This window comes from Hoplias malabaricus, chromosome 6 (assembly GCF_029633855.1).
Source record: "Hoplias malabaricus isolate fHopMal1 chromosome 6, fHopMal1.hap1, whole genome shotgun sequence".
In the NCBI taxonomy this organism is placed as follows: Eukaryota; Metazoa; Chordata; class Actinopteri; order Characiformes; family Erythrinidae; genus Hoplias; species Hoplias malabaricus.
The window spans coordinates 38375518-38390435 of NC_089805.1; the positions used below are offsets into that span (position 1 = coordinate 38375518).

At 39.1% G+C, this 14918-nt stretch overlaps 1 protein-coding gene across 2 annotated transcripts in view; it reads right to left on the reverse strand.

Annotated features, from left to right (window-relative positions):
- Positions 1-14918, reverse strand: part of phf14 (PHD finger protein 14) — an 81152-nt gene that overhangs the window by 48318 nt on the left and 17916 nt on the right. For both annotated transcript variants that reach the window (XM_066674239.1, XM_066674240.1), the window contains exons 5-11: positions 13714-13873; positions 12864-12975; positions 10899-11036; positions 7326-7472; positions 6707-6977; positions 4091-4197; positions 95-190 (exon numbers count right to left, since the gene is read on the reverse strand). In XM_066674239.1, coding sequence (XP_066530336.1) covers positions 95-190; positions 4091-4197; positions 6707-6977; positions 7326-7472; positions 10899-11036; positions 12864-12975; positions 13714-13873 — 1031 coding nt within the window. The remainder of the gene's footprint in view (positions 1-94; positions 191-4090; positions 4198-6706; positions 6978-7325; positions 7473-10898; positions 11037-12863; positions 12976-13713; positions 13874-14918) is intronic.

Sequence of the window (14918 nt, forward strand, 5' to 3'; positions counted from 1 at the left end):
AGCAGGTGGATTGAGTGAGGAGAGTAAAGATGGATAGAGGAACAAGAGAAGCAGGGTTAAAGGTGAAAGAAGGCATGGAGGAGGAAAAACGTACCTGTCCAAGGATGCCCCCCATCATGCTCCACATGGCCTGGCCCTCCGTCCTCAGCAGCCCATTGACATTCTGTAGGTCCTCCAGAGACTCGCACAGCTGTGGCAGATAAAACAGCAGCAAGGCAGTAGATAAGATAAGACAAGGACAAGCTGGGCAGTTCGGTGCATTACCACACACACACACATATATATATATATATATATATACCCTTCACATGCATATATTATTAAACACACACCAGAACATAAAGAACATAATCTCAAACATATGGAAGAGCCTGATTGATATAAAATCTGTCAGGGAGATATTAAATGAGAATTCCACACATTTTCCAATTTTTTTTGGAATTGTCTAATTGTTGACAAGTGAACTGCCTTGATGATGCCATAGAACAACATAATAAATGATCCAATATTAGACTAAATCTATTGTATATATCTTTATATACCCATACATACATTTCCTGAACCATGCTACACTGGTGGACTGGGATATTACTAAGTAAGTAATATAAATACTAAATACTGAAGTGCAAAGGGTGGAGGTCTTGCAGCATTCTAAATAGTTTTGTTGGTTTCAGTCCATTAGCTCACATATAATTGTGCTTCATATCAAGAGGGGAGTTGTCAATTCAACATATTCAGCTTAATATTTTAGTTAGGGCCTAACGGGGGATATGATCCCACCGGCTCCCGCACTAAAATCAAAGAGACACACAGCTGCGGTAAACAAAGAAGTAAACAGCAGTGGCATTTCACTTCTTGTATATCTCCTTGACACAAGTGCACACTCATACACTCTCACACGCACACAGACTGACACACATGGAGAGCTCCCAGAGCTCTGGCATTTGAGTGTGCGAAGGCCACTCGGAGCTCCAGACAGTAGATAAGCGTCAGGCAGGCGTGTGATAGAGAGCATGATGAGAGGGAACAGTGGAGAGGTGAAGTTATTATGGGAGTGTGAATCTAAACTACAGAGTGCTGGCTCTTATCTCTGCTGTGTGTGAAGATGAGACTATGCGCGGAGAAGCCAACGCTAACATTTAAAAATCAGCTCACAGTGACAAGAGTCTCCTCTCACTCGCGCCCAGCTCAACACTCACAGCTCATCTAGGTCAAATATTTGATAAATTCTGCTGCCATTTGAGAGAATGGATATTATTATCTTAAAGTCTCCAAGCATTTTGTTTAAACGTTGTGTGTATTCGGACCCATCCTGGAGATGATGGCGAAACGTTATATATATAGTGAGGTAATGGCATCCTGATCAAAGAATTAAATACAACACTGTGTGTGTGTGTTGGTCTCTGCTCTTAGCCAGACTGGGAGATATATACAAATATATATATATATATATATATATATATATATATATATATATATATATATATATATATATATATATATATATATAAAAGAGAGAGAGAGAGAGAGAAACACCAAGTTAAAAAATATATTTTACGCTAAATTTCTTTTCTTCCAATTTAAACCCATTATGAAAAAAAGCTTAATGCACAATGTATTATTTTCCCTTTGGTATATAGGTTCATCATTCAGCAGAAGAGAACTATTATGAGCTGCAGTAAGTGACAGAAATGTGTGCTTCCTAGGTCAATGTATTAGTACATTGAGCCATTTTATGCGTTTTCCATGTTAATTTTTTTAGAATGTCCCTGCTGAGAACACAAATAGGAGTGAGGGAGGCGTGGCTGCATACGAAGCATTTGTTTTGGTATAAGATGCTAGTAATCTAGTGTGACATCTAGTAGGACACAAAATATACAGAATGATTAAGTTAAGACCAGACTGATACTGAAGATTTGATAAAGTCTGTTGATATTAATGTTTCATGGATTTACTGGAATCAGTTGTACTCCCAATAAATGACAGATAATGCCTTTTTTTTTTTTTTTTTAATGCTTTGGGTAAATATCACTGCTCAGGAGACTGATGCAGAGTTCAGCATTGTATAACTTAAGTGTCTGAAAGAAACCCTGAGTGTTAAGAGAACTAAGCACAATAAAACAATTAATATACTGTGTCTAATAGTATTTAAAATAAGTAAATAATAAAATAAGTAAATAATCCTGGCAGATTTCCTTTATTAGGAGGATGCCATTGTTAATGTCATTCAATAATTCTACATTTTATGTGTATGTTTTTTATTTATTTTTATTATATATATATTTTTTGTGTGGGGGTGGGGTGTTTGCCATATATAGCTGTCAGTTAGAAAAAATTCTGTGTATGAACATGGAAAACATTGTATCAAAAACTGTTACTGTGATTAAATATGAATTGTTCCACCTACTGCACCACACTACATTTAACTTAATGATCTCTTTGTAAACAAGGATGTTGGTCAGTTGAGCACAATATGAATGAGACTAAGAAAATATTAATGTTAAATTATGAGATGGGATTTTAGAACTATTACAAAGAATACAGTTATTTCATATTCAATCACTTATTTAAACACCCATTAAATAGTAATGGATACAGTGTGTTTCATATTTGTATTATTAAAGCTTTCTTATTATTTTTTAAATACTGTGAATTTATTTTGATTTAAAAGACTACACATCTGGGGATTATCACAGCAGTAACTTAAGATAACTATAATTGTTTTGCCAATATCAAATGATATTAGCCAATAGTGTGGAGAATTAAAAATGTTAGCTAATTAAAATGGCCATCACTGATTCATCAACTGGGTGCTGTTGGATTACAGCTAAAATTAATTTCTACAACAAACTGCAAACTGACTGATAAAGGACTAAAGACATTCAAATGTGATATTAATTATTTATAATACATATTTGTCAACTGTGTTTGTGATTATGCAGCTTTGCACTGGACATAGAAGCCCAACACACATCAGGAATGCAAATAGTAGATAATAGGGTATATATTCTCCAATCACGTAAAGGTGAATGTGGCAGACTTGTATCGGGCTGATACTTCAGCATTCAGATTTTCTTGATGATTCAGACCCTTGTCCTCCATGTTTGACACATATATCTGCTTTATGTGCACAGTAACAGTTCTGCTGCCTCGACCAGCCATTTGTCACCGTCTTTTTCCGAGGCCGGGGTCGTCTTAAAGCAATTCGAGCAGTGCAATTAGCAACACACACTCCATTAATAACGCTTAATATGTGTCGCACAGAAAGACTGAACGCAACATTAACTCCCTTCACTTCCACTCCTCTCCCTTATTCCCTTCATCACTGGGCCTTGCAGAGCGCTGCAGCCTTCCTATTGCCCGAGATCAGACTCAGGAGATATCGTGGACAGAACAGAGAGGGGAAAAAAGGGAGCACCCTTTGTATAAGATTTTTACTGCTAATACGTTCTATGTAAATCTCCGGTCACCTTGGCCACAAAAACTTTTAAAAAGTAAACACATCCTCTACAGGGAACAAACAATGATGTCATTCTTCTAGAAATTTTGCACACATTTTATTTCCTTAATATTATAATATAATATCATACTATTAAAGTTAATATTAAATGAGCGATAATGTACGCACATTCCCCATTGTGTGTTTGTTCCTCTTTTTTTATGTTAAATTCAGTTAGCAATGATTGTAAATTACAAAGTACAGAAATGTCTGCCCTGCGAAGGATGTAAAAAAAATAGATATTTTCAAAACAAACATGACATATAATTTGACCTGGGGCTCCCACGATGTTGCTTATGGCTATGCTTCTGCATATTATTATTCGTCTCCCCAGCAGTAGGCCTTCTACATGTTTAAGTAAATAAATAGAGCGTAACTGGTGTTACGTGTCTGAAGAAATTGGTGTGAGAGTGAGTGAGTGAGAGAGAGAAAGCGGGGGGTGGGACAGTGAGAGAGCCAGAGACAAAGACAGAGAGACGGAGACAGAGGAGAGAAGAAAGAACTTCATCCTGATCTGAGTGATTAATCAATTTCATGTTCTTGGCACAAACCACAGAAGATATATGAAATGTTTTGTTCCTTTTTCTTCACCTTGTTGTACTCCACATGCAGCTTCTCCTGCTCACTCTCCAACTTGTCTTTCAGGTTCTTCTGCTCTGAGATGTTGTCCTGGATCTGGATCATCCTCATGTTCCGCTCTGAATACCAATGGACACATACAGATCAATACAAAAGATGGTTATCTACTTATAAGAAGAAGAAAAAAAAAAACACATCAGAAAGAGAGAGAGAGAGAGAGAGAGAGAGAGAGAGAGAGAGAGAGAAAATGCACTAGCTGATGGAGGATAGGCCTCCTACTGGAGCCTAATGGAGTGTGCGCCCAAGGTTACCCCACACATCTGCTCTTAGCATCACTCATTTGGAGGGCGAGTGCCTCTCTGCAAGGCTACCTACAGAGTGGAATGTATGTCTGGCACAGATTCCCTAATTTTGCCTGCTGTTTTGCAGTAAAAGATGAGTGTTTGAGGATAGTAAGCAGCAGATGTTGCGAGTGCTTTTCTGCATTAAAATAAGCAACAGTGGTTAGAAAAATGTTGAATTTCTAAACAATCAATGACAAACAACATCAGCAACAACAATGCTGATTTCAACCAATACAGCTGATAAGCACATTAACACTGCCTATCAAAGCTTTAGAATTGCATATGTTGCTCCCCCTCTGACTCTATAAAGGCACAGGTTTGTAGCTTGTTTGCACATATCTCAAGGCTTGAGTATATCAAGGGTTACAAAATGAATCAAAACGAATATCCTAAATGTTAATGTACTGTAAAAATGTTGGTTCTATGCACAAATATTTTGGTAAAAGGATCTATATCATTTTAGCTTTTATCACAAATAGTGTGTGCCAATAATTAATGGAAAACCTCCATATTACAGGTCAGTGGATGATAACAATGACTTTGAGGTTGTCATTTAAAGGTAAAAATACTACCTAAATTTACTTTAAAGCAACGGGTTGGTGAATAATAATTGTACAATTCTCTGCTTACCACAAATCTAGTAAAACAGCCCATGTCTAAAGTCAAAATTTTGCGTCTTTATTTCAGGACCTGACTGTATTAAACAAACACTAACTTTGACAAAAACAAATTAATTCTATTTTTGTTTTTCCCCCCTTTTTAAAATTTGTCCTCAGGGATTCTGTCCAAATACATCCAGTTTTTTTTAAGGTCATGCAGGTATGTCATTGTGCTTTAGGAAACAATACAGCCACAGTGACATTGTTTCAGTAGGTCTCACAGGTCCTATACCTTACTGACAATCTATGTGATTTTAATGAAGACCTGAATATGCATTAAGAAGTACTAGGAATATATTTACACAAATAAAAAGTCTATAGATTTCTGGTGTTTGTTAGAAACATTGTCAGTGTATCACCAGTAAAAAGCAACATAACGACATCAGGCAAGTCTAACCACATTGGCTGATCACCTATAGTCTTGTGAATATAAACAGTGTACATTGTGTTTTTGCTAGGGGTGGGACTTGATTAAAAAAAATAATTGAATTAATTAGAAGCTTTGTAATTAATTAATCACATTTAAATCATATTTCAATATTTAGCATGAGAAATATTGATTTAAGTTTGGTTGATGAATGAATCAACGAACATAAGCTTAAATTCAAAATCTTGTTCATTTTCTACCAGTGAATTGATCAATTTTGTTTCTGAATGTGAACCCCGACATGTGGTCGAGTGTTGACTGGCGACACTGTTTGTGTTACTGTAATCCCTCGCTACTTTGCGGTTCATCTTTCGCGGATTCGCTACTTTGCGGGTTTTTTCAAGGGTGCTTTTTTATCATTTACATGTATTAGACTAGGCCTGTAGGTGACAAAATATATCATTTACAAGTATTTCTTACATACAGTACATGTATTGTTCATGTCCACATCTGAGTGAAATTTACTTACGCTAAATCACAGCTTAGGAATTACTCTATTAAAGTAACTGGTAGGATATCACATGTAGTTCCAGCTGAAACACGTTACAGAATGACTGTTTAATGCAAAGTGTGGGTTGTTAACAGTAACAGGGAGGGGATTAAAAGTCCAAACACTCATTAAATACATAAAAAAATATATTTCCTCTACTTCACAGAAATTCGTTTTTCGCGGGTGATCTTGAAACGCATCCCCCACGAAAAACGAGGGATCACTGTACTGTTAACATTACTGACCTGCGCTAGCCCCAACAGGTTTTGCGTTCAGGTGGTAACAAATGGTGGAAGTGCTCCTGTGATAAGCAAACTCCTTCCTGCATTAAGTGCAAATAACAACATTTTTGTTTGTACTTCCATCTGGAGGTTTCTTGTATTTAAATTTCCCATCCACCAGCGTAGTCTCTTCCGTCATCTCCATCATGTTCATCACATTGTAAGTTGTTATAATTTGTATGCCTGGAACTCATGCACTGAGAATCTTTCCATGGTGCAAAGTGCAATTAAAATGCGTTAAATTTTTTTATTTAGTTATTTTCGCCATAATTAATTAATCAAAATTAAAGTCCCGCCCCTAGTTTTGGTTGATGCATAACTAAACAGGGCTGGCTAAACTAAACAGGACTGGCACCACTGGCATTGTAGTTGAGGTCAGTATGTGCTTTTTTTCAGTTCCACAAATTCCTTTGTGACCGTTTCATACCCAGGTAGTAGTTGACAAAGTCCGCAGTGAGGGCAGGTTGCTTGTGCTTGCGGCGGCCGTCTATGCTGGCGCTAGTGTCGGACGTGTCCACAGGGAAGATGTCCGTGCTGATGCCCATGAGCTCAGCTTTGCGCATCAGCTTCCGGATGGCTGAGGCACTGGAGGTGAGTGGGCGGGGCAACTTCTCACGTGGCACCCATGCCTGTGGCCGCGTGTTCCGAGAGAGCTCCGCCTTTGCCCGGTACTGCTGCAAACGCGTGGTGATCCTAGCCTGGGGTTACAGGAGAGAAGAAGAAGAAAATAAAGAAATAAAAATTAACCTCACATACATACATCACTGCTAAAGCGCTCTAAGACTGAAAAACAATAGCTAATGAAAAATACTCATCCTATGAACCATTTCAAAACTAGAAGATGCAAGGTTTCACTACAACAGCAACAGCACACAGTTTGCTCCAGGAACCATAAAAGAAGATTTCAGCCATTTTTCTTCACTGACTGTAGTGTCTGAACCTATAGACACTCAGTGGTAGAAGTATTAAAGACATTCAATGCTTTGAACCAGTATAAGGTGAGGGACTTCTATGAGACTTGGCCGCTCCATGGTGTTAGTTCAGACCTGGGCTTCAGGAGTGAGCTGCTTTTCTCTCTCGTGCAGAGACACTTTGCAGTAAGACTGCAAGGCCAGGTAGTTTTTCCTCTTCCACTTCCTGTCAAAGCGGTCAGCATGCTGCTTGCAGTAGGCAAAGAAGGGGTCTGCAATGTCCTGGAGAGAAAGACAGGCATGGTCACGTCGAGACGGGGTACTGATTTCTACATGTGTGATAATGGTACAAAGCTTGGTTTGCAAGTACAATTACAGCAGCATGGACTAAAGGTCACTTTGTGCTGGCACAAGCAAAGTGTGTATGCGGCTTACACAGTGAATTTATAAATGAATGAGATTAGCTTTGCTGCCTTGTTCCTAGCTGCCTACTAACTGAGATACTAAAGAAGAATTCCAACCATTTCAATTATAACTGCAAACAAAGTCAGTGAGAGTGCTTTGATGTGAAATGTGAGACGTCTAAAGCATTTAATGCTTCTAAAGGCTCCCTCACAGAAAGTTATTGCATGAAATGGTTATGAATACGCCGCCTTATGCCTGAGAGACCTCTTTAGGATATTTTCAAAGTAAGAATCTGGCATAAGAAATTGTTTTCTTTTTTTTTCCTTTCATACCCATCCCTGGCAGACGGGTACATGCAGGGCACAGTCAGACAAAAAGCTCAGAGAGAACACCTATATTCTTTAATTCGCCAACATTCCACCATTTGCAATTTCCCCAATACTCAAGTGGCGATTTTTGGATAGAAAATAATATTGCTGTTTCCACACCTCTTCAACTACAGTAAAACTGGGGGAATGTTTTTCTACATAAGCAGCACAATTTCACATTTAGCTATCCATGCTATGAATGAGGATTACCTTAAAAAAACAACAACAACAAAACAACTACTTTATATCAGCAAGAAATATCGAACCACTTTAACGACATCCTGATAGACCAGACCGTGCTTAATGCGATCATTTCCACAGGTCAAGCTGTCGTCAGTTACCCGTACACTGGGGTACTGAACAAAAACCGAAGAGCAAATACAATTCCTATATTCAGCCATAACCTGTACACTCTAGGCAAAGAGTAAATTAGGCTTCAGCAAGCTTAAACTCCAATTACATCCCCAGGCTGATGTGAAGGGCGTAGAGAACCATGTAAAGCAGCTTTGTGGATTCCAAATCCCAATCTCTGCGCTTTGAAGTATTATGTACACTCTCACATTTCTAGATGTGTCTCCAACATCACCATTTCTCCAGATTTCACTCTGCGTCTTCCAATCCTGGTGTGTGTGATAATTCTAATGTATGGTTTCATTATTGGTGGAGATAGGCATATCTGCTCTGCGGCAGCCTCACCCATTTTGGTGGTTGTTGGTAATGATGTTCTGAGCTCCAGACTGGAGCCTGTGCGCGCACAGATAACTGTGACAAATACGCCTCAACAACAGGTCTGTACATTTTTTTTTTTTTTAAAGACTCGACAGCATTTTACAGAGAGCAGGCATGGGAGCCTGGGGTAGGGAGTGAGAGCAAAACTGGGCATGACTTCCAGGAACAGAAAGCAGTTACAGCTCTGTTTTTCTCAGAAACAGACCTCCAGCGAGACACAGTCTGAATAGTCTGAACCTGTAACAACTGCTTCATTGCTGAGTCTAAAGACAGCAGACACTTTCTCCTCAGCAACCCCGAATTCAACACACGCATGCACACACAGACCCAGACCCCCACCTCCCCCTTCTACCTCTGTAGCGGTTGCCGGAATCACTGCCATTTTCCAACTCCCGGTGCCCACGGAATCGTTTAGGCTTAAGGTGTCTCGGTGGATGCTATCAGTCCGCTTACCTGTTGATACGAGGCCCTTTGCACAGCTGACTGGATTAAGTGGATTGTGGCGAGTAGGCACTTTTCCCAAGTGTTTATCAGCACAGAACGTCACCTTTATACCACAGGCCTCTCGGAAACGAGCTACATATTTCAGCTATGAACTTGATGGGCTGTGACTGTGGCCCAGCACCGTGAGATTTAGCCACCTTGTTATATTTGGACGGCCTGATCCCCAGGCGGGTGATAAGGAGGACAGTTAATATGTAGTAATGAAAAGGGACAAACATTTGTCTAATGACAAAAACAGCTTACGTTAGTGTACATGCAAATATGGTTGTATGGTATCAGACCCTCAATTCTTATTTGTATTTGACACTATTAAACAACCATTACAACATAACCAAAATAGGAGTATGAGTTCAATGAAAATGTAGTGCAAATACCCAATATTCCCTTTTAAACATTAATAAAATAAGCATTAATAAAAAGGTCTATTTTAATCCATGCTAAGGAAAAAATAAGAATATATAGCAGTAGTAGCTGCAATCTTTGAAGCCCAAGCTGCTTTTTCAATGTGGCAAAATACAGAGCCCCCAATCATACAAATGTATTTACGTACATCAGTCAATAAAGGAACGGCTGGAAAATGGTTATATAAAAATGACCCTAAAAAAATTAAACACAAGAAAAATCTAGACTATAGATCCTTCAAGATTTAAAAGCCACAGTAATAACAACATTAGCAATTGTAGTAATAATAACAATAGCATAAAAGAAGAGGAGGAATACATTATAATATTTTCTAAAAAAACAAAGACTCAGGGCAGTGCATGAACTGGAAAAACGCCTTTCTTTTCCAACGTAGCTGAAACAAATTACCTTCAATTCCGTATACAGCAGCTGCTTTTGGTGACATATTTGATCATCATTACAGTACATCTTTAATTTGGCAATATCATGCCCACTCTTGGTGATGGCTGTTGGCAGGCGTAAATCTTAATGCCTCCTGTATCCCTGTGCTGGTGTGTGATTTATCCCAGCATGCCTGAGTGCCTGGGTGGCAGCAGCAGAGCGTGAACACGCCTGCATGAGGAGAGCCTCTGAAATGATGAAGGACTCAGAGCAGCTTAGGGCTGCTTTATTACACTGTGCACGCACGCACACAGACACACACACACACAGATGGACAGCAAACACTGCTCCCGCACATGGGTTTTATGAGAAGAGGATATAGCTCCATGAAGGATCAAAAGAAAAAGGGTGATAGATTAGATCAAGAAGTCAGACAAGCACATCCACAGATAGATAAAGAAATTTCCACTTTAGAGCTTGGGCCAAAACTCCTCCAAACTCAGTCTCAAATTTACGACTAGATTCACATGGACATAGAGGCCTTTTACTACATCTAATTCACTTCCTATTCACAAATACAAACACACACACACACACACACACACACACACACGGCTGCCTCAAAAATGATTAAAAAAGCTAATATTGTTCATCATTGGTATGTGTCTTGCTATTTAGAACTGCAAAATAATGTAGATTAATTTACTACATCATACATTCAGCCAGACTTCAGCTTGTTACACACTGCAACAAACTGACCTCTCATTCCTACAGCCATGAGAGCAAAGATGTCTTATTTCAAGAGCAAAAAATAAATAAATAAAAAGTTGGTGTGATGGCAAGAAATACTGATACATAACATCAAATATAAGTTTCATAATACTTATCCCAGTAAGTGTGTGTGTACATATATGGATACCTCTTCTGCAGCAGCCTCAGACAGAAGCCCCTCCCGCTGAGCACACGTCACATGGAAAAAGGAGCGGCACATGCCTGCGTCACAGCTGATACACACCCCAGTCCGGGCAAAACGGGTGTCCTCACACAGACTGCACTCCTGCAAAATGCATTGCTTCAATTAGGAACGTATCGCAAACTGTCATGTCTTCAAAAAAGCCAGGAGACTCCATTAAAAAAAAAAAAAAAAAAAAAAAAAAAAAAAAAGCATTCATCATTTAAATTGCCTCAAAAATCTTTTATGGTCAAACACTTCAAAATGACACTCACGAAGTCCATTATGTTAATTAAGTTAGATGACGTCTAATTTTATCAAAGTTAATCAAGAATTTCTGCTAGATGGTGTGTATATTAGAGACTGAATGTGAAAATGCTTAGAACGTCATTATAAAATGACCACATTCATTTTTATTGCACAACTCTCCATTACAGATAAGGTGGCCAACCAGACTCTAAAAGCCTATTTGACCCTGTCAGTACCTGGAGAACGAGAAGGTCACCGTTTCAGAAACCTGAAAATATGTCAATTACAGGAGCTCAAAATTAAAATAATAATAGTCTTTTCAGGAGCAATTTTCTTTCAAATGTAAAGAACAAACCATTAAAGGAAGACTTTGAAGTGCTTTTAAAAGTAATTTGCTTCAGAGTATAAGGAGCCTCTTCTGGCTTACTGACCCCAAAACTTACTCTCAGGTAAAGTAAATGTCAAAATGCCTCCACTGAAAGGCAGAAATTCTTAGGAGCAATATATGGAATGGTCTTGAAGCAGCCAGGAAAGGTACAGTTAGAAAAGGTTTATAGGTTGATGAACAAAAAGGGTTGATTAAGAGCACTTGCGCATATACTACTCTGTTCTGTTGGAAGCCTAATCCATTCTAAAAAGTAAAATACATGAATTACAGCCATAAGACCTGTAGGTACTGTGATGTTCCAACTCAAGAAGAAAAGCACTGTCATCTGGAATTAAATGCTCATAATGTACTTAAAGAAAAATGTCAAAAATACCTTGCACTTACAAGGTACCAGAATCACAGTGCAGGAAATATGAAACATATATCCTCATATAATATTTTATCTTGACTACAGACCAAAGGCTCAGTTTCTGGAAGCACAGAGGTGTCGTGGCTTAATACGTATTGTGAGAGAATTTCTCAATATCAGACTGCAAAAAATGTAGTTTTCACCAAACCATCACGTTAGTGTGAAAAATCTTAGAAACATGGGCTATATTTCAGAAAGGCTGCTTCAGAAAACCATTATCATTTAACACAATCTGCTGCTGCATCAAGAAATGAAGCCTAAACACTATGATGCAAGGAGAAAGCCATACAGCAGTACTACACAAAAAGATATCTGAATGATTCATTCTGCACAAGCTTCACACAGTGGGCATGTGCCATGTCACCCATGGTGAATCAAGAGAAAAATAATCAGACAAAAATGATGATTGACTGCAACAATTTTAATAGTCAGTTCCATAACGGTTAAGAAGTGTAATTAAGAGGAACATGATATAACAGGTTGTCCCAAATTTTCTGGAATCTGTTGCAGACAGGGAATTCTCAGTTTCTGAAAATGGGGTTTGTACAGGGTGGTCAGAAACTTTAAGTAAATAACTTGTGAAAGAATAAAGTTGCGTTAAAAACAAACACGCCATTGTTTTTCTTGTGAAATTCCCAATAAGTTTGATGTGTCACATGACCCTCTTCCCATTGAAAAACCAAAAGTTGGATCCAAAATGGCTGTCTTCAAAATGGCCGCCATGGTCACCACCCATCTTGAAAAGTTTTCCCCCTCCCATATAATAATGTGCCACAAACAGGAAGTTAATATCACCAACCATTCCCATTTTACTAAGGTGTATCCATAAAAAATGCCCACCCTGTATATTCAAGCCCATGTTCAAACTGATCATGCTCAAATTTACCTTAGCGCCATACTTGGTGTAGTTCATCTCTGTGAGGGTTACTGGCCGCAGTTTGTCGATGTCACCGAATGCGACCCCTGGAACGTACAGTGCGCACACAACATGCACCCACCTTCCAAAAGAATGCAAAGTTAGTGAAAGGATCAATAACGTGATGCATTTATAACTCCACAGGCTGAGAATCAATCATAATCCCATTCAACTTAATGCATCACCCTACTAATGCATTAATTTACAAATGTATAGTGAACAAAAGACAAAGCTGCCACTATATTATACCACAGTTAAACCACCCTGTATCGAGGAAGACTAATAAACCTCCTTCACCACTTCCAGAGAACACAAATCCTCTCTTGATGGCTCAAACAAGCCCTAACTTGACCGTTTCTTGTGACAAAATTTCAAATGCAGACTTGTGGGACGGGAATCCAAAGTCCAATATAAAGATATCCATCTCTGGCGAGCACGCGCTGCACACTTTAATTTGCTGTGTTTTTCATGCTCTACTGAAGTAGCAAATTCGGGTGCAGGCAAGCTGAGGAGCACTATCAGCGATAACGTGGCTTGAGTCTCCACGCTCCACACAACTCTCTTCTCACCCCTCCTTCTCTCTCCCTCTCAGGCCCAACTCTACCTCCGTCATTACCCCTCTCTCACCTTCGCTCCCCCCCTTTCCCTGAGAATGCTCAGCCTCATGTTAATGAATGAGAAACTGTTTGGCTTTTTTTTCCCCATGTTGCTGAGCATGACAAAATCCAGAAAGTTAAAACTGTTCCACAAAAACAACAAACAACAAACAAAGTAATGGCTGCTGTTGAAAAGGATAGTAAAAATGTGGTTGAAAGTTCACCTTCCAGCGTCTGTCTCTTTGAAAATACCATCCTGATTGGGGCAGAGTTCACAACTGGGAGTTACTCCATTTTTGCAGGCGTCGCAGAACCATGGCTCAGTGGAGTTCTCAGAGGCCGAACTCATGATCGAGTCACTCTCACCATCAACTCCATAGCAGCCTGAGGGGAAGAGGTAGTAATTACTAAAACCAAAATGCATTTATTTCATAATGTTACATTTCCCCTGCATTTAAATAGGCAGTGTGGCTTGTCTGTCCAAACTTTGTGATCCTTAAAGAAACTTTTTTTACCGATAAAGGAAACCCTAGTTAGGGCACTTTTATTTAAATTCCTACACATTTCCATAGCGACAAATACGAATAATTCTTTGGGTTTGTATGCTCTGTTTATAATTACGTCTACACTAATGCCTCAGACATCCCTGATAATACAGTGGACCCTCTACCTATGAACTTGATCCGTTCCGTGACCCGGTTCGTAAGTGAAAAAGTTCGTTTGTCAAGTCAATTTTCCACATTTAAAATAATGGAAAAGCCATTAACGCGTTCCAGCCCCCACCCCAAAAGTCACCCTTTTTGCACTGATATATAGATAGATAGATAGATAGATACTTTATTGATCCCCAGGGGAAATTCAAGGTCTCAGTAACTTACAGACTTACATACATCACATACACGAATCACTAAACAGCAATGGACTAATAGAATTTAAAAAAAAATATATGTTTACAACACTCTCAAATTAGTAAAAAAAATACATGTAGCGTTACTAAAAATAAAAAAGAAATACAGTGGAAACAGTAATAAAAAAGAAATAAAGTGTTAAGTGGTTACACATCGCTACCTTGAAGACGTGACGACTGGCTGGAGGAGTAACACAGGCACTGGCTGTATGACGGGAGGTGGGGGTGGGTGGAATAACGGAGAGTAGGCGGTGAATGTGGGGAGACGAAGCGTAGATACGGCTTAACTTAGCACGAATTTCTATGTCTGCTATTTACACTAATGCTAAATTGCTAAAGCTACAATTTGCTAATCTTAAAAGCTCACTCAAGTCTGGGCGCGCTGGGAGACTCGCCTATTGGGGTCAGTGGCCATTTCCAGCCGCCGGCTCGGCGGAGGCTCGGGTTCGTTTCTAGAGTCATGGTTCGTTGGTGGAGGCAAAAAATATTCATATTCCCAGTTCGTATCTTGCAAAGTTCGTA